Consider the following 19074-nt stretch of genomic DNA (forward strand, 5'->3'; position numbering starts at 1 on the left):
TTACAGAACCTTAGGTAGGGTGGGAAGGTTGATCCAGGGCCACAGTTCTTACCTGAAGCTCAAGTGCAAGCCATGATTAGGTGTCATTTTTACAGGCTGATTGGTGGTACCTATGATATAAGGACTGTGGGAAGAAGGAGGAAAAAGGTTCACTTAGACTTAACACTTGCTTTCTGCTATGTACACCCAATGGAAAGCTCACAGGTTGGACTGGACCAAGGCTCTCCTTCTTCCCACTGCAGGAGTTTGGTCCTGACTCCAGCTTACCATTTGTGGTACTTGCAGGTGAGAGCCCCATTGACCAGCTCACTGATGGAGCCTGCTTCACTCAGGTCATCCAGCAGGATCACCAGTGGGACATCCCCAATTCCTGTTTCCCGGTCTATCTGGTTGGCCAGGTTGGAGAGATAGAGTTGCAGATCCTGAAATTAAAGAAGGAAGTGGCTCAGCACTCAGGAGTAGTGAGCACTTGGATCAGCCTTGGGAGGAGGGGTTTTGGAGAAGGTATGCTAGTTCTGGATTCCCCTGGAGCCTTTGGTTCCTGTTTGATGCATCTGAACATTTGACTCCAGAACTACTGTGGACTGATAAACAGTGGTCCCAAAGGCTCTAAGGCAACCATCTTAAGTAGCGGCTCCTAAATCCCTGAAGGGTGGGGATCATATCCTATTTCCTAACGGGCTTTTCACTAGGTTGGTACCATGAACCACTCCAATAGATAAGCCTCCCCCTGTTGGGGCAACCCCAGAGTGTCAGGGTTGAGAGACATCCAGATTTGGCAGGGGACAGCAGAATGTGTCACATGTAATTCTGAGTTCTTCTCCCCAGAAAGCCCAAGGTCAGAGTAATACTGAAAAGAAAGGTAGAGGGAAGGAAATAAACAAAGGGACAGGATTTTCAGGGTCGGCAGAAAGTGAGGTGGAAATGAGGATGTTGTTCAGTCAACGATCAGCAAGAGGGAAAGGCGTATACAGAGGCAAGGGGAAGTGTGGAGAAAGAAGGGAAGGGAAAAGTCTGGAAAGAAACTGGGGGCAGAGGAGGGACTAGCAAAGGGGAATGCTAAGGGGAAGGGAGGAAAGGGAACAGAAGGGGCAGGAAGGGGCTCGGGGAAGGCCTTGGGGGCTGAGGCCCGAGCAAAGGCTGGTGGGGGTGCCAGGAGGCAGCCACCTTGCAAGACTGCTGGTGCATGTTGAAGGTGCTGACGATGCCCTCGGTGACCTCGCGGCCGGAGCGCTCCACCAAGTACTCAGCCAGCCGGTTGGTCAGGTAGGTCTTGCCCGTGCCGCTGGGGCCCGAGAGGACGAGGCGCCGGTGCTTGAGCAGGAGGCTTATGTAGTGCTGCATCATCGGCTTGGGGACCAGTGTCTCGAACACCAGGCTGTCGACGCACTTCTCCTTCAGACCTGAACCCCCAGCCCCAGAGAGCATGAGCCATGACCAGGGCCCCGAGGATGGCAAGGACCCCTGAAGGGCATACCTTTCTTCACCTAGAAGCCCACTGAAATAACTCAGGGCCACCTGTCCCGGGTTCCACAGGAATCCCCTAAGCCCTAGTTTTGAAAACACAGATCTTATTTTTAGGGACATGCTTGGAGTTACAGGTGTGTGGGTAGAGTGAGAAACCCAGGCTTTCTAGAAATTTCCCTGGGAATGAAAATGGCCCTTGGAACAAAAGTTAGGACTGGATCTTATTCATCTTTTTACCTTCTGTTCCTTTTCCTCCCTTCCCCTTAGTTACTTAAGTACAGTGAGCTGCACATTATAGCTTCTCAGTAAATCCTTGTTGAATGAATGAGTGACAGATTGATGTTCCTCTCCCTCCCTCACCCCATATCGCTGCACTCCAAAAGACAAAGACTGACCTTTGAGGGAGACTGATATGTTGTTGACACCTCGGCGGCAGGGAGGCATCTCTGGGGGCTCCGCATCCAACAGCCGCTTCACGTGGCTGATGCTATAGCCATGGATGGACTCGGTGCTCAGTCCCAGGGTGGAGGCTGGGTCCATCTTAGAAATGTAGTCCTAACAGAGGAGAAAAGGAGGGAAACAAAAAGATAGAGAGGAACACCAAGATGATGCACACCCAGACGTACAAGCCACAAATTTCAGAGGGAACGGAAGTCAATGGAGAAAGGGAAGAACCTATGTTTTTCCTAGTTAGCATTTCTCCATGAAGCATCAAAGGTCCCCAAGATCCCAACGCCTGGATGGCTCCATATCCCATGAGAGGATAAACAACCTTTGAGAGTACATGTGTCCCTTTACCTTGAACACTTGGAAAACAGCTTCATCCAGCATCTTCCAGTCCACTTTTCCACTGACCTTGCTACATCCTAGGAAGAATTCCTGCTGTTTCAAGTCCTACACGGCCAAGGAGAAAGAAGTGTGAGCCTTAGTGCGGTCCCTCCAAGAAAGGGGGGTGGTCCTAAAAGGCCTTTGCCGTGGGGTACTCTGGTTTGGGGGTTATTCAGAGCCCAGATGTTTTGGGATAAAGATAAGAGTGTCACCAGGCCTCCCTGAAGTTCCTTACCCCTTTGATGATGTGCTGGGGGGGCATCCGCACCACCACCCGAAGGGTCACTTCCTCCTTTGGACCACAGGTGCTGATGGCATCCATGGGTGACAGGTCTGTCAGCAGTGAAAACAACTATTAGCTTCAGGGACACCCACAGGCTTTCCTAAACCTCCTAGTCATCATCCCTTCCAAATGACTACTGACTACCAAGAGGAAACCGAAACTCCCAAACGGAAGAGCAGTTAGGGTTGAAGGACCAGAGTAGGTCTTCGTGTCTCATGACACTGGGGTGCGCTTGGTTTAGGCGCTGTTAAGCTCCATGACCCGAGAGGGGTGCCCCCAGAGCAAGCGGAATGGTGTAGCAGTGACGCAAACCCTCTTTTTCCTGCCACCCTTACAGGTTCTTCTCCCAAACAGGTACCTGTGTCAGTGAGACTTGGGCTGGAGGAATGGGTGAGGGCAAGGCCCAGGGAGCGGCGAGGGGAGGCTAACGCAGAAGATCCGGGGACCTGCCCTGGAGTGGAGCCCGATGAGGGGCCTGGGGCGACCTTCAGCCGGTCGTTCTCGGCTTTCAGCAGGTCCACCTCCAACTGTGGCGAGAACAGACGGGGCGGGGCCGCAGAGTTGGACGGATCTCAAGGCCCGGTCTTCCCTCTGCTCAGCTCTCTGCCCAGATACCCACCTGCATGTTGTGCATCGTCTCCCGAAGTTGGTCCAGTTGGTGGGCAGAGTTGAGGGCTTCCAAGCGGATGTCTGTGAGCTTCATCTCTTTCTCCCACAGCTCGGAGCGCAGTTCCGATACCTCTTTCTTCTCTGGTTCCTCCTCCTCATTGCCATGGAACAGCCTGGTGTGGGGGGCCGGGTGAGCAGGGCCCCTGGAAGAAAGTGAGAGTGAAGCCAGGCCACGTGAGGCAGCTGTAGAGTTGCTAGGGGACACGGAGGTAATCAGCCGTGGTGGGGGGGGAAGGTCTCATACGCCCCAGGAGAGCCCTGTAGTGCGGTGGCCAGGGGCGAACACCACGGGCTTAACTGCCGCCGCCGGCCATACACCGTTGGTTGGCAGGCAGACAGCACTTACTCGGCGCCATCTGTGCCCACAGAGGAGGGGCTGGAGGACTTGACGGAGGGCGAAGCGGCCTCTGCAGAGCCGCGCTGTAGTTTGGGGGACGAAGGGGCGGAGGAGTCCGGTGTGGCGATCTCCTCAATGTCAGAGTATGAAGAAGCGGACTTGGGTCCCTTTTTTATGCTGAAGGCTTTGTTGAAGGAACTTCGAAGCTAGAAAAAAGCAGATCCAGGTAGAGAGACGTCAGGGCTCCACTCTGGAGACTGGGGGCGGACTGGTTTGGGACTTCTGAGACGGAGAGGTATACAGGCAGGGTATTTGCTTGCTGTCAGTAAGCCTCCCTCTTAAGGCTTCACTTGCTTCATGAAATATGGACAGAAGAGTTGCCTAGAAATTAGGGCTGAGAGAAAGTCAACTGTTCTGGCATGCCGTGGCTGTAGGCTACAGGAACTTCTTGGGTCTGCTCTCTCCCATGGGGAAACTATGCCCCTGAGCGGGACAGAGAGAAGTCCCCAGAGGTCACATGGTGGCCAACCTCTCAATGATCGAACTCCACCTTCTCCACCAGACCAATTCCTGCTCAGTCTAGAGCCTTGCTCACTTTGGGTCTCAGTGTCCACCCTGACCGTGGCTCATCAGATCAGAATCCATTTATCTATTTACCTATTAACCAGAAACTGGCCATATGATTCTGTGGAAATCAACGGAAGGGAGTGGTATCAAGTTTCTTTTAGTGTCTCTTGTGCTTAGCACATCCCAGAATGGCGAAAACAATCAGATACAAATGCTTTCTCCTATTCCCACTCAAATGTCCTAGAATGAGGAATATTTCCCAGCATTTCCTCAGAATACTTGGGAGACTATAATGTAACCATAGCTTGTTTGACCTTAGGTGTTGATGAGCTTGGGTGTTAGGGCTGTGAGCTAGAGAGGCAAACCAGGGTCCTGGCCCACCCATTCGCATGCATCCATATAGCATGCACACACACACAGGGACACAGATATGGAATGGCAGCAAGAGACAGAGAGTAAAGGAGGGGTCACAGGCTGTAGGGGACAAAAGTAAACGAGATCTTTGGGACAGTGAGAGAAAAGAAAGGAAAACTTGAGGGTACTCTTTCAAAGTGTCTCTTGTGGAACACAGGAAGGCTGTTAGGTAAATGAGGAGAGCTGATGGTGGTGTGTGTTGGGGTGTCTACCAAGTAGGACATAAAGGAGGACCAATCTGGCTGTGATGGGGATAGGAGAGAGAGAGAGAATGTGTGCAGTTAGCTAGAGTGTGCGTGCAGGGGATAGATTATCATGGAGTAGTCAAGCCTCAAGCATCCCATAAAGCTCAGTTCTCTGCAGGGATGAGGAACCGAGGGTAAAAAGTTGACTTGCTTGAGATTGCAGAATTGAAGGAAGGCCTGGGACTGGAACTCAGCCTTCCTTATTTTCAACCCAATGGTCTTCTCTACACTATTGCCTCATGGGAAGCTGTGTGTATATGAGAGAGACAGAGAAAGAGAGAGAGAGAGAGAGTGTGTGTGTGTGTGTGTGCGTGCACGTTAAGTGTGTGTGCGCATACAAAGAGATCCCATGACCACAATCTGCCCAAAGCACACGTCCTGTAAGATCACGAAGACCCTGAGTGAGAGACGGTAGTGTTCTCTGTCATTCAGGGTTCCCAAAGCACAACTGTTGGCAGATGTTCATTAGTGTTATGTGGTGAAGGATTCCCTGAATTCAGGAAACAGTGGGTCAAGCAAAAGGAAACAGACTCTTTACTGAGGGACATCTCAGAATGTTCCTATGTGGGTGTGCACTGCAGAAATGCAGGGCTTATGGCATCCCTGTTTCAAGGAGCATCGCCATGGACTTGTGCACAACACACGCCGGGAAACGCTAACCTAAAGAATCAAGTTTAAAAAAATTTTCCTGGCATTTCAGGCCCTTCCTATCTGCGCCCCGCCCTACTTAGTGCTCCAGCTATGCTGATTTTGTCCCTGCAGAAAGCCTCTCCACACACTCTCTTATCACAGTACCATCTCAGTTTAGCTTTTACCTCCTTTGTGATGTTTCCCCAGCCTCCTGTAGTAAGTTTCATCTACGAGCTCCTCTAGCCCTCATTGGCTGAATTAGGCATTTTGGCACCGTTGGATTGTTACCAATCTCCTATGTACAATATTGCTTTTTGTCTCCCCAACAATTCTGCAGGCTCCTGGATGGTTCAGATTACAGACTCCACTTTTCACATCCTTTGTAACACCTGGCGCAATGTTGGGCTAGGTTAGTGGACCTCAGATGTCTGGTTTGTAATGGAAACTCTGGGTTCACTTTCTGCTTGTCTGAGACTATACTCTAATCCCTGAAATGTCTTTGGAAACTCCATGGATGCTCAGAGGGTCTCAGGTTTTCAGGTGGTTTGAGGGTGCCCTGGACTGGATGGATCATATCCTCTCCTATCTCTGGTTCGTCTCCCTATAGAGCTAAATCTTCAGACGAGACCCAAACTGAACTGGTCTTTGGGAATTGTGGTCGAAATTATGTTCATCCAGTGATTCTCTTCCATTTTGGGCTTCTAGGGTTTGAAGGAAAAACAACAACAAAAATCAGAAAGCTCATTTTCTGGATAGGAGGAACTCCAATTGACTGCTTTTATAACAGGCTGATTTTGTAACAAGGGGAAGACAGGAGGGAATAGATCAGGATTTTGTTGAACTTTTCCATTTGGCCCCCAACCAGACCACTCCTCTGTCCTCATGTGGGGGCAGCCGTGGATGGACCATGCAGTGGAGTGAGTTAGGAACTCTGGGGTGGTTGTTACGGTTAGTTTTATGAGTGGCCGCTCTTTGTTTAGGGGGAGGGAGTTGCTCTGGAAATGGGGAAGGTATGGCAAAAGGAAAGAAAAAACAAGGAGAGAGGAACTGGGTCTCTTACCTCATAGACCTGGAAAAAAATAGGGATTTGAAGTCAGCATTTTGAAGGGAAAAAAAAAGAAGCAACACTTAATCACTCATTTCACACAGCTGGGACCCATCTGTGCTATACAAAGGTTTGGGGGCCAGTCCTACTGCACAGGGGACAGAGGAGCAAGAAGTCTCCTTTTGGGGATCCTCTCCTTACCACAGGCCAACTGAGGAGCTAAAAGTGTTTTAGATCTGCCTATGGAATTTCAGAAAGGTCATCCAAAGTCAGTTTAGGACTATTAGGAGCCAGCTGGGGGGAGGTTGGGGGCTGGGGGGTTTGGGGGTTAACTATCTCTGGACTAGTCAATGGTAATATAATGGTTCCTTTTGAAGTAATATGGAAAGTTCCACAAATACCTCTCCAAAAAATTGAAGAAACAACCTGCAGGAGCATCTAGAATGAATGGCTTTGTTCAGAAAAATCTTCTCTCCATAGTATAGAAGGGAATGGAGGTGGGGTGGGCAAGCAGTTTGATAGGATGTTCCTTTCTGGATATTTCCTTCTGTTGCCAAATATATCTGACCTAATCAAGGCATGGAGAGCCTCAGGGAAGTGGGTGTGCACAGGGTTGGAGAGACGGCCTTGGTACAAGTGGGGCGGAATGGGGATAAGAGGAGAGTTTAGCAGACTTTGCTCTGAGCTGATGCCTGGGGCTTCGTATTTGCCCCAAGGCACCATATCTTGGTTAATTCTGGAAGGAACCAATCCCTATGCTGAGGTGGAGGTGACCCACCACGGCTCTACATAGTTCCTTCTCCCTAAACTTGGACCTACCCAGCTCTTTTTTTTCTTCTTTTTTGCATCAGCATCCTTGCTGCTGCCAATGCTGGAATGGCTGGTGATGCTGTTGAGGCTCGAGATGCTGTCCGAGGAGTTCTGTCTCTTGATCCGGAGTTCTAGGGGCCAAGTACAAGTGGGAAGAACACACACAGGGTAGATTTAAAGAAGACATGGGACTTAGGGTAAGTGTAGCTGCAGAAGGTGGAGGAGAAGGGCACCAGCAACTTCTCTGTCCACAGTATTCATTTTTTGGATCGTTCTTTCAACAATTATTGAGGGCCAATCATGTTTTAACATAAAAAAAGCTAACGGTAAAAAATAAGTAAGAAATGATCCCTGTTTTCAAGAAGCTTCCAGTCTAGTAGGATAAACAGCAGTACAGAAACTAATGAACTCAGCCTGAATAGGTCTGAGAAGGGCTTAATGAGCACTGGCCCTCGATAACTTGATGGAGACATCAACCTACAATTTTTTTTTTTTTTTAAGTAAACTCTACCCCCAGAATGGGGCTCGAACTCACCACCCTGAGATCAAGAGCCACACACTCCACCAACTGAGCCAGCAAGGCACCCCTCAACCTATCATTTTTCATGATTTTCCCCAGCAATACTTGGCTGCTTGGTGCTCCAAGGCCAAGTATAACTAGCCATGTGTCCTGCATTTAACCTGAATGAGCTTTAGTTGTCTTATCTGACAGGTAGAAAATCTTTTCAGCACTCTGAGGTTTGGAATGGCACAGAAGATGAACCACTTTTCCACCACAGGGAAGAAAAAAAGTTAACCAGGAAGGAGATATTTCAGTCTTGAAAGAACAGAAGTTCTTCAGATGGGAACACTGGAAAACTGTTTGGGCTAAAGAAAAAGTACACGCAAAGGCCCTGTGCAGGCTTTGCTTTGGGGAACCTCAGGCAGACTGGAATGGAAGCAGTACAAGGAGCACAGCAAGAGGTGAGGGTGAGGTTGGAGGTTAGCCTCAGGCCAGATCAGCAGAGCCCTGAATGCCTTTTAAGGAAATTTGCCTTTGTGCCATATAGGTAATGAGCAAGAGCAGCAGAGATTCTGGAGCAAGATTTTCTTTTTTTTTAAGAGAGAGAGAGAGTGTGAGAGTCTGCTTGAGATTCTCTCTCTCCCTCTGCCCCTCCCCACCTCTCTCTCTCAAATAAATACATAAATTTTTTTTTAAAGATTTTTATTTATTTATTTGCGAGAGAGAGAATGAGAGACAGAGAGCATGAGAGGGAGGAGGGTCAGAGGGAGAAGCAGACTCCCTGCCGAGCAGGGAGCCCGATGCGGGACTCGATCCCGGGACTCCAGGATCATGACCTGAGCCGAAGGCAGTCGCTCAACCAACTGAGCCACCCAGGCGCCCCTAAATACATAAATCTTAAAAAACAAACAAACAAAACAAAACAGGTTGTGAGCCAGATTTGGCCAATGGGCCATGGCTTGCTAACTCCTAATTCACATTTTCCCCCAGAACATGTATTGCTTCTATGATAAAAATAAATTTAATTAAAAATTAGTTAACTAAAGCTAAAATGAAGGGCAGCAAAATAAGTGTGTGCCCCTATCACCGGTTACTCAGAGGTTCCAAGTAGTTGTGAGTCAATTAAAATTTAAAAAATATGCTATATATTTTTATATATAAATATACATATATATATTTTAGAAGGAAAGGATTTTTAGAATCAAATAACCTTCAGAAAGTTAGGAACTCTTCCGTGCATTTTTAATTTTGTGCCACATACATTTATTACCTTTTCACAAATAAAACAAGGGTAGGTATCATTGCTTTAAGCATTAGCTTGTTGAATGCTCCTAGAAATCCTCCTGACCAAGTTGAGCCTGAGTCAACCTGAACGGAGGAAAACATGCAAACTCATCACAAAAGAGAGAAATGATTTATTCACTTAACAAATACACATCTGAAGAGGAAGGTGTACTTGGAAAGCCCAAAATAGCTTAATATTCCAGATTCATCACTTATGAGCTGTGTTTGACCAAGTGACTTATTTTCTCTGATCTTATTCTCAACCATAAAATACACTTCATAGGGCTGATATCTGGAATAAATGAATCAATACAAGTACAATCCTTGAAAAGTGCCTAGCACATGCCAAGTGCTCAACAAATACATTTTTTACTAGTGCCATGGGTGGGATACAGAGTGCAAGAGGAGAAGGGGTGGAAGATGAAGCTAGAAAGAAATGTTTGTCTTGGGAGCAGGAAGAGGATAGTACCCCACACTAATGGGTTTGGAGCATTTTCTCTTTCCCTTTCTTTTTAATTTAATTTAATTTAATTTAATTTTTTAAAGATTTAATTTATTTTTTTTTCCTTTTTTTTTTTTTTTTTAATTTTTTATTTATTTGCGAGAGAGAGAATGAGAGGCAGAGAGCATGAGAGGGAGGAGGGTCAGAGAGAGAAGCAGACTCCCTGCTGAGCAGGGAGCCTGATGTGGGACTCGATCCCGGGACTCCAGGATCATGACCTGAGCCGAAGGCAGTCGCTTAACCAACTGAGCCACCCAGGCGCCCAAGATTTAATTTATTTTTTTGACAGAGAGAGACATAACGAGAGCAGGAACACAAGCAGGGGGAGTGGGAGAGGGAGAAGCAGGCCTCCCGCCGAGCAGGGAGCCCGATGCAGGGCTCGATCCCAGGACCCTGGGATCATGACCCGAGCCGAAGGCAGACGCTTAACGACTGAGCCACCCAGGCGCCCCTATTCTCTTTCCCTTTAACTTGTTTTTCTGAAATGTTTCAAACACACAGAAATACTTAAAAGCATAGTACAATGGACACCCATATGCCCCCTCCACCTAATTTAACAGTTGTTAATATTTTGTTACATTTACACTTGTGCGTGTTCTTTCTTCCTCCACATACAAATAAGTGCACACACACATACAAGCACACATACGTACAGATATTTTCTTGAATGATTTGAAAAGAAGTGGCAGACATCATGACACTTTGCCACTAAATCCTTCAGGACTCATCTTCTAAGAATAAGAACATTATCCCACAACATCATTATCACACCTAAGAAATTAAGAATTAAGCAGTAATTCTTTTAAATTAATATCTAGTCCATACTCAAATTGGAATGATTTCTGATCTCAACTGACATGATTGGATTACTCTGGGGGGGGCGGGGGTGCATGAAGGAAGGACTATAGCAATGCAAGACTAGTTAGGAAATTATTGTAATAATCCAGAAGAAGAGTGATGAAAACCAGAGCCAGGGTAATGACAAGTCAGAACAGAGAGAGAACTGAGTATCTATCTATCTATCTATCTATCTATCTATCTATCTATCCATCTGCATGAATTATATATATAACTCAATGGCTTTATATGGCAAACCAGTGAGACATAAAAGATGGCTCTTAAATTAGTGGTTTGGGTGACCAGGCAGATGATAATACCTGAAATGGGCCAAGCTGCAGAAGGGAAAGTGTTGGTTTGTGTATTTGTAAGGGAGGTGGAGGGACTTCCTTTTAATGCTGGACATGTTGAGTTAGGGATATCTATCAGGTGATCTAAGTGGGGATGTCCAAAAGTATTTGGAAATAGAGGTACAAAATTCAGGATGGGGATACAGGTTAGGAAGACAGATACATATTAAGAGGAGGTTGTAAAACTTATTGAGCTAATAAATACTCTCAGAAAGTTTGCAGGATACAAGATCAATATATAAAAAAAATCTATTGTATTTTCATATACCAGTAATGAATAATCTAAAAAGGAAATTAAGAAAAACAGTTCTATTTACAGTATCAAAAACAAATTTAACAAAGGAAATGCAAGACTTATATACTGAAAACAGCAAAATACCACTGAAAGAAATTAAAGAATAAATAAATGGAAAGGCATGCTACCATTTGCCTTCTATCTTAAAAAAGACCTTGACCCAGGGGCGCCTGGGTGGCTCAGTCAGTTAAGTGTCTGACTCTTTGATTTTGGCTCAGGTCATGATCTCAAGGTTGTGGGATCGAGCCCCGCATTGGGCTCCGGGCTGAATGCGGAACCTGCTTAAGATTCCCTCCCTCCCTCTCCTGCTGCCCCTCCCCTCACTTGCGCTTGCTCATCTCTCTCTCTCACTCTCCAAAAACAAACCAAACAAAAAGCTGTGGCTGGAGCTCTGGGAGCCCAGTCCCTGAAGACGAAGTGGAAGGAAGGAATGGGTTCTGTGAAGGAGTCAGAGGCGGTAGGACAAGGCCAAGATGGGAATGATGACTCAGAAGCTATGGGGAGAATTTAATGAAGAAAGGAGACCATAACAGGGCCAAATCTTGGAAATCTTGGGATATTGCCTCTGTGTGTGTGTGTTTAGGAGAGGTTTTTTTGAGCCCCTACCAAATGCCTGGCACCATGGTGAATGCTCACATAGGTCTTCTGATTTGATACCACAAACTTCTGGTTAGGTATTATGTCTACTTTACATAAGTCAACTAAACTAAGTACTAACAATTATTAGTTACGTTTTGTAAAAATGGGGGTCCCTGGCGATTTCAGTGAAAGCAGTTCTGGTAAGGGTGATAGTAATGGAAGCAAATTATGGTGGGGTTAGGTGGGTAAGGGAAGGGGAAGGTAAGTTTGTGAAGGAAGGAAAGAGATAAGACTGTAATTAGAAAGGATATAGCGGATACATCTTTCATCTTCTTTAAAGAAAAAAGAGCCTTTAGCAGCATTATAAGCAGAAAGGAAGGAGTGAATGGAGAATAAGAGGTCAAAGATGTAGAGGTGTGTGTGTGTGTGTGTACCTGAGCACATGCACGTGCACACAATGGGTATCAGTGCTAGAGGGAGCATCCCAAAGCATTAGACAAGGGATCCCTCTTGGCCAGAAAGGACAGCCCCTTCCAACAAAACGCGAGAAAAGTAAGTAAGGATCGGATGACTATAAATTGATGGAGCAGGGAAGTCAATGGAGTTCTTACTTGAAAATGTTTATTTTCTTGATTAAGGAGGAGGCAGTCTATGTTCAGAGTGAGGCAGGTCAATGGTGGAAGAAAAGGCTGGAGAACAGTGACAGAGATTGGGGATCACTGCTAGTGGAATAAAAAGGAAAACAGACTACAGACAAGTTAGAGGACCATCCAACTACCCAGAGAGCCTGCCTCAAGTCAGAGATTGCAGGGTTTGGGGGCATCAGACCACTACTCATCTTGACCTTCTCCAGCAAAGCTTGACTGTTTGGCTGTTAAATGCTAAGGCTAACTTGTCATTTGAGCCCCACGTAACCACTGTGATATCTGCCTCATTTGAATAATAGATTGCACCCCCTTGGAGAACTGATATGAGGATCAAATAAGATTATATGTGTGTGTGTGTGTGTGTAAAAATGTAAAGTGTTGATTTTTTAGACTTTATTTTGTAGAGTAGTTTTAGGTTCACAGCAAAAATTCAAAGGAAGGTACAGAGGGTTCCCATATCCCCCTGTCCCCCCAACATGCATAGTCTCCCCCACTATCAGCATCCCCCACCAGAGGGTTGCATGTGTTACAAGTGATGAATCTGCGCCGACGCATCCTTATCAGCCAGAGCCCATAGCTGACATTAGGGTTTGCTCTTGGTGTTATAGACATCCGATGGCTTTGAACAAATGTGTAATAACAGGTATTTACCATTGTGGTATCATACAGAATACTTTTGTTGCCCTAAAAATCCTCTGTGCTCTGCCTATTCACCCTCCCTCCCCCACTCAGCCTTGAGCCTTTTAGAGTCTCCATAGCCTTATCTTTTCCAGAATGTCATATAGTTAGAATCATACAACATGTAGCCTTTTCTCATTGGCTTTTTCCACTTAGTAATGTACATTTGAGCCTGCTCGATATCTTTTCATAGCTTGATAGCTCATTTCTTTTAATGCTGAGTAATATTTCATTGACCGACCATAGCACAGTTTTTTCATCCATTCACCTACTGAAGGACGTCTTGGTTGCTTCTAAGTTTTGGCGATGATGAATGAAGCTGCTATAAACATCCAGGTTTTTCTGAAGACATAAAATTTTAATTCCTCTGGGTAAATACCAAGGAGTGAGACTGCTGGATCAAATGGTAAAAATACCTTTAGTTTTTTTCTTAAGAATAAAGTGCTGTTTTATTGATGGTCTTTGACAACTCTTGAGCTCTGCCCTCGAGGTTCAGGGGAGGACCCATGGGGATGACAGGTCTGCTCTACTCTCCCTCATCCCCAGAGATGGCAGGGTCATGCCCCTGGCCCTGACCACTCCAGAGCATCATACTGAAGGGCATCAAAGTGCCCTCACATTCTAAAAATCTGGTATGGGACTTGGCACATTGTAGGCACAGATAAAGATCTCTAGTAACCCCATTCCTGTTCTCCTTCAATCTATGGTCAGATGTCTTACCTTTGGGGGTGGTTTCTGAGGCATTAAGGGCTCCCTGAATGACGGCCTGTGCTTCCGAGTTCTTTTTCTTCAGGAAGTCTATAGTTTCTCGTAAATCCAGCAGCTCAGTGTCCTAAGAGAGACATGACAATAGTGTCATTAGTTGGGATTGGGAGCACCTACTCTGCGCCAGGCAGTGGGCTAGGCACTGGAATTCTTCCAGACTTGATAGAGAAGGCAGGGAATTCTCCGAGGGGAGGATTCAGGGTGATGGGACGGAGGGAGAAACCGGTGCTCAGGAGAGAGGGGAGGAGGTCAGCCCTGGTCTGTGCGTGAGGAGAACTCACAGCTCTCATACCTTCTCCTCTGCTGTCTCTGCCAGGTGCCGGAGGCGGGATGTCATATTCACCAGGCTCTGCTCGAAAGCTGCCACTAGATTAGCCTGAAATAAACACGGAAGGCGGTGCCTAAGTTGCCTGAGGCTTGGAAAAAGACAAGACTGTGATGGGAAGTAGTTTGAGGTGATATTCTGTGTCATAGCACTGACCAATGCCAACAACCCTCTTGGTGATTTTTGAATATCGATTTCCCTGAGCAGAGAAAGTAGAATCAAACATCTTTCTGGCCTGAAGAGATTTTCTGGCGGGGACCAGCTTCTTGACAGCATTAAGGCAAGGCAGGCTTTTGGAGGCTCTTGGACACTTGGGATCGGGTACCTATCATTACCAGAGGTGGGACTGTCCCTCTGCTCGTCAGGAGGGCCATAACCTCTGGGTCATTCTTATTATCTTGACTTAACACCTCCATTTTCTGACGGGCTGGCCCCCATGGGGCCAAGTCACCTCCCAATAGAAACTATTTGGTGCTTCTCTCCACCATTCTTTTTTTTTTTTTTTTTTTTTAAAGATTGTGTTTATTTGACAGAGAAAGACAGCGAGAGAGGGAACCCAAACAGGGGGAGTAGGAGAGGGAGAAGCAGGCCTCCCGCCTAGCAGAGAGCCTGATGCGGGGCTCGATCCCAGGACCCCGGGATCATGACCTGAGCCAAAGGCAGATGCTTAACGAATGAGCCACCCAGGCGCCCTCCACCACTGCTTTCAAGCACCCTCTGTTCTTAACTCCCTCCCGCTTCTCCTAGTTCCTGGTTTCTCCCCGCTGTCTTTGCAGGGCTGGAGAGAAATAGTTCAGGAAAACTTCAGGGGCGTTCCAAAGTTTGGCCACTAGATGTCACGTGTGATTCATGAGGAGGAGGCCGGCAGGGGAGGGTGGAGCTGAGGCAACTTGGAGCAGGGCTAGCACTCTAAGCTGTTCACCTGGCAGGAGGATGTATAGGGAAGGTGAAGGGAATGAAGCATGGGGCCAAAAAGGGGAGCACGAGGGGATGGAGAAACAGCCATCACTGGAGGGTATCTAAGCAAGTCAGTGACTCTAGCAAGAAGTGACAGGCATATTTTGGGCAGATCTTTCATACAGAGCTCGAGGACGTAGGTCTATGACACTTGTCACTGCTTCCTGTGGGCCACTGATTCTCTCTTTCGGTTGGGCCAACTCTAGTTTTCAGCCTCTGCCCTTGAAACATGCCTGGAGGCTATATTTATTTGACAGTGGCTGGTGGCAATCCGTCTGGACCAATGTGAGCCTCCTTGTCCACATGCATGCACCATGAACCTGTCAAGGCCTGGGCTCTCCTTGGCAGACCCACGTCATGACCCTGAGCCATTGACTTTCACCTACTGTACAGGGAACTCCTGTTTTCTTGGCCTTGGGGTGTCTCTTGTTCACTTCTCTACATCCCTGTATAGGTGTGTAAACAGCCTGCTTGGAGTCCCTGGACGTCTCTTCGTGAGGGACCCCAACAATGGCTAGCTCCCCTTCTCACTGGGGGCTCCCTCTGCTCTGGATGGGCGTTCTTCCTGTCTTCTACACATCCTCTCCCTCCTCTAAACCTTCCCTAACCCTCAGCCTCACCAGGGTGCCTGTAAGACCTCAGGGCTGAGCAGTGGTGCCAGAGAGAGGTTGGCTCTCTGGAGAGGTGAAACGGCTTGCGGCCCCTCCCTGTCTGGGATGTGTCCTCCGCGTGGGCAGCTGGGAAGTTCCACAGAACGCGACCAAAGCTCTGTCAGGAATCAGGGGATCCCGGAGAGTTCTGGCATCACAACTCCTCCTTGAGGGCAGGGCTCTGACCCTCAGCAGGACTCTGCCTCTAAAATTCAGAACCCATCTTGTCTGGCTGTTTGGTTTGTTCTTTCTTAGCCAAAGGGAACTTCCTGTTCAAAGAAAAATCACCCTCTAAATTCATTTTCTTGGCTCTCACCCAGCCTTGACAACATGATGGCTGACAGATTCAGTGTAAATGAATCAGACACACTAATGTTCTCTGCCCACCTGGTGCCTCTCCCCGCCGCATCTCCCAGATGTGAATTTCCTGGGGTGTGCAGGACGTGACCCAGGCCACCAGCCGTGGTGGGTGGGGCACAAGGGAGGGGAGAGATGGTGCTTGCTTATATTATAATTTTTATGGGTCCCCAAGAGTGGAAGGCGGGTGGGTGATATGGGCTTTCAACAAACTGGTGAGTGCACAACTTATGAGTGGGGGGTTTGGGAAAAGAGAAATAGAGAATAATCAGCGTGGTGAGCGAACTGCTGTTGAAATAGAATGGAAACATGCAAAATCTTGGTGAAGAGTCTCCTACCTGATCCCAAGGGAAGACCCCCGGGCCTGACAGCTGGGTTCCCCAGAGAGGAAGGGATGAGAGAAAACCCAGAAAGTCCTGCGGAAACTGCAGACATGGTCACTTTTGTGTGAACACTTGGAAGGCTCCTGCAAATCCGGCTCAGCTGTTGTTTACAGCTTTGGGGGAAAATGGCTCTTATGTTCTCCGTTTGCAACTTGGTCACAGGAGAGAAACTACCACAGCCTAGTGAGAGGAGGTGGCCTCATTTCTCCAACCCACAGGGTCGAAAAACCAAGAAAGAAAGAAACTCATTCTACTGCGATGGACTGAGGGCAGGTCGAGGGCGGAAACAAAGAATTCTGGCTCCCAACCTAAAGCTCAGGTGATTTCTGCCACCTGCCCAAGGAGATGGCTATGAAAAGGCAGCTGTGAGGGAGGCAGCTGGACTGGAACGAGAGTGTGTTTCTAAGTTGTGTCACACTCGCCAGGCAGAATGCTCATAGCCAGTTCTGTGCCCGCCCAATTCTGTGGCCTGAACAAAGACAGGAACATACCCCAGGGCATACCCCAGGGCAGCAGCAAAGAGTTCTAAGGGCTCACTACTTGTGTCCATGGCCAATGGCACGGTTGTTCCCACGTCCATGCAGAACCACTGATAATCCTCCTCGCTTTTTCTAGGGAGTTCAAAGACCACGGGGCGTGAACTCATCATTAGGGTGGGGGCAAAAACAGTTCTCTATAAAAATCGAGACTCAGAGAAGGCCAGTTCCCCAATCCTCTCTTGTAAAGCTGTGAACAGGACCCGCTCCCTTGGAATCTAAGCCTAGGGGATACCTTACGAGAGAATTTTCCTCCTTTGGCTGAACTTATCTGACCTACGGCCAAAGTAACTGCCTGGGTCTTCCCCTACTTTATGGCACTCACATTGGCAGAAAGTTGAGACGTCAGGGTGGCCACTTTTTCCTGGGATGATTCCAGTTCCCTACGAAGCTTCCGGATTTGCTGTGAAGGGGAGAGAAATACAAACTTATGGCAGCAGCAGAAGTAGGAGATCTGGAAGCAGAATGGGGCGCAGTGGTGTTAACAAGCAGAGACAAAGGCTTCGCACCCTACCTCAGACTGCATCCTCTCCTCAGCCTGAAGAAGGAGCACAGGAGAGAAAGAGAGAAGGAGGTAGTTACTACGGAGGTGAAGAAGCCAGGCCCCAGTGGCAGGGCGGAGAACATGGAAGAAGCGTGACTCAGAGGTACGAAGAGGCTGAAACTCAGTGTCTTGGCCGCCCTGGCCCCTCACAGGATGGGCTGAGACCCTACCCTGGGGTTCCAATAAAAGATTTCTCTGGAGCTCGTCTCTAGCCAACTTTGTCACTTCAGAAGTTCCAGAAATGGAACTTCAGTTGATCTGAAGACTAATCCTTGCTGCCGCTAACTTGAAGGAGTAAAAAACCGGGGGCAAAACAAATCTGAGAACGGAGTTATACCTAACGGCCAAACGCAGTGTGCCCAGTCCCCCGCAGGGAACACTTGGTAAATGTGGTACACTATTTGGATGCTGAAGTCCCATAAACCTAAACCTACCTAGCCTACCTTGCCATGAATGCTTCCCACTTACCCTGGCACAGAATGGGCTCTATTATAAGGGGATTATCGATTTTTCAAAGGAGGGGAACCAAAGGGCACCAGAGTTTGCTCAGGAAATCGGTGGTGAGGCCAGAAAGACTACTGAGGAACTGATGCACTCAACCGAGTGCTCCAAGCTCTAGGCGCCATCCCCCGGCCCCACCCCAGATCCACAAGGTATCATGAACAGGTAGCAGTCCCCCTCCCCCACCCAGTTCCCCAACCAACCCAGGTTCTGGGAAGCAGTGCAACGGCAGGCAAGAGGGGATGAGGGAGGAAGAGAAGTAACGCTCTTACTGAGGAGTAAGTGGAGGAGGCACTGGAGGCCAGGGACAGCACTGAGCCATGAACTGAAAGAGAAGCAGAACACAGAGTTAACAGAGGGTTCCAGGGACAAGGGGTTCCTGGGCAGAGCCCGAAGGCAGGAGTTGGATTCTGATTCTGGAGGGCATCTGGAGCAAACAGGAAGAACACCATAGGGGACCCAACTGGTAGCACGACAGCCCTGAGCAGGCAGGTATCTGCTGAGGAGGCAAGGTCCTGAGCAGAGCTAGCCTCCTCCTTCAGTCTACGTTCTCGGGCAGCCTGGGGATGGCGGGCCCTGGCTCAGCCTGCTCCTGCTTCGCGAGGCACAAGGGTTCAGGGAGAGGGGAAGGAGGTGTTCGTGGACAGGCAGGAAAGTACTTAAGCTGCGCAAGAGGGCAGTTTCCCATCAGAGCTGCTCAGAACAAATCCTGCAATTCGGCCTGTGCCTCCTCTTCTCAGCTCTGGGGACCATGCAGGTGGCCAACGGACTGAAGTGTAAAATCCTCGTTCTGATGCTTCACTAGCCCCACTGAGAGAAATACAGCGCCCCTGCAAGGATGCCTCCAGGCTGAGCGGCCCGAAAACAGCGGGAGGTCTGTTCTCCGGTGGTCTTCCAGGCTCTAGCCATTAACACCCATGTCACCACAGACAACCAGAGGGCCCTCCCTGAAGCTAACCTTTGGAACATTCTTGAAAGAGGAATGAGATGCCTAATTCTTCCCCAGGATTAAGAGCCGCCCTTACATCCCTGGACCTTTCCACATTTGCTGAGAGACTGTGGGGAGGAGAGGCTGCTGCTGCCATGA

The 19074-nt window shown here is 48.2% G+C and overlaps 1 protein-coding gene across 1 annotated transcript in view; it reads right to left on the bottom strand.

Annotated features, from left to right (window-relative positions):
• NAV1 (neuron navigator 1) overlaps positions 1-19074 on the bottom strand; it is a 170286-nt gene that overhangs the window by 5672 nt on the left and 145540 nt on the right. The window contains exons 12-25 of the mRNA XM_044916343.1: positions 18260-18312; positions 17268-17345; positions 14027-14110; positions 13690-13801; positions 7305-7426; positions 3594-3790; positions 3198-3390; positions 2937-3105; positions 2531-2628; positions 2266-2361; positions 1863-2022; positions 1168-1403; positions 268-422; positions 53-124 (exon numbers count right to left, since the gene is read on the bottom strand). Of these exons, the coding sequence (XP_044772278.1) occupies positions 53-124; positions 268-422; positions 1168-1403; positions 1863-2022; positions 2266-2361; positions 2531-2628; positions 2937-3105; positions 3198-3390; positions 3594-3790; positions 7305-7426; positions 13690-13801; positions 14027-14110; positions 17268-17345; positions 18260-18312 (1825 nt within the window). The remainder of the gene's footprint in view (positions 1-52; positions 125-267; positions 423-1167; positions 1404-1862; positions 2023-2265; positions 2362-2530; positions 2629-2936; positions 3106-3197; positions 3391-3593; positions 3791-7304; positions 7427-13689; positions 13802-14026; positions 14111-17267; positions 17346-18259; positions 18313-19074) is intronic.

The sequence above is a fragment of the Neomonachus schauinslandi genome, chromosome 6 (genome assembly GCF_002201575.2).
Source record: "Neomonachus schauinslandi chromosome 6, ASM220157v2, whole genome shotgun sequence".
NCBI classification, from domain to species: Eukaryota; Metazoa; Chordata; class Mammalia; order Carnivora; family Phocidae; genus Neomonachus; species Neomonachus schauinslandi.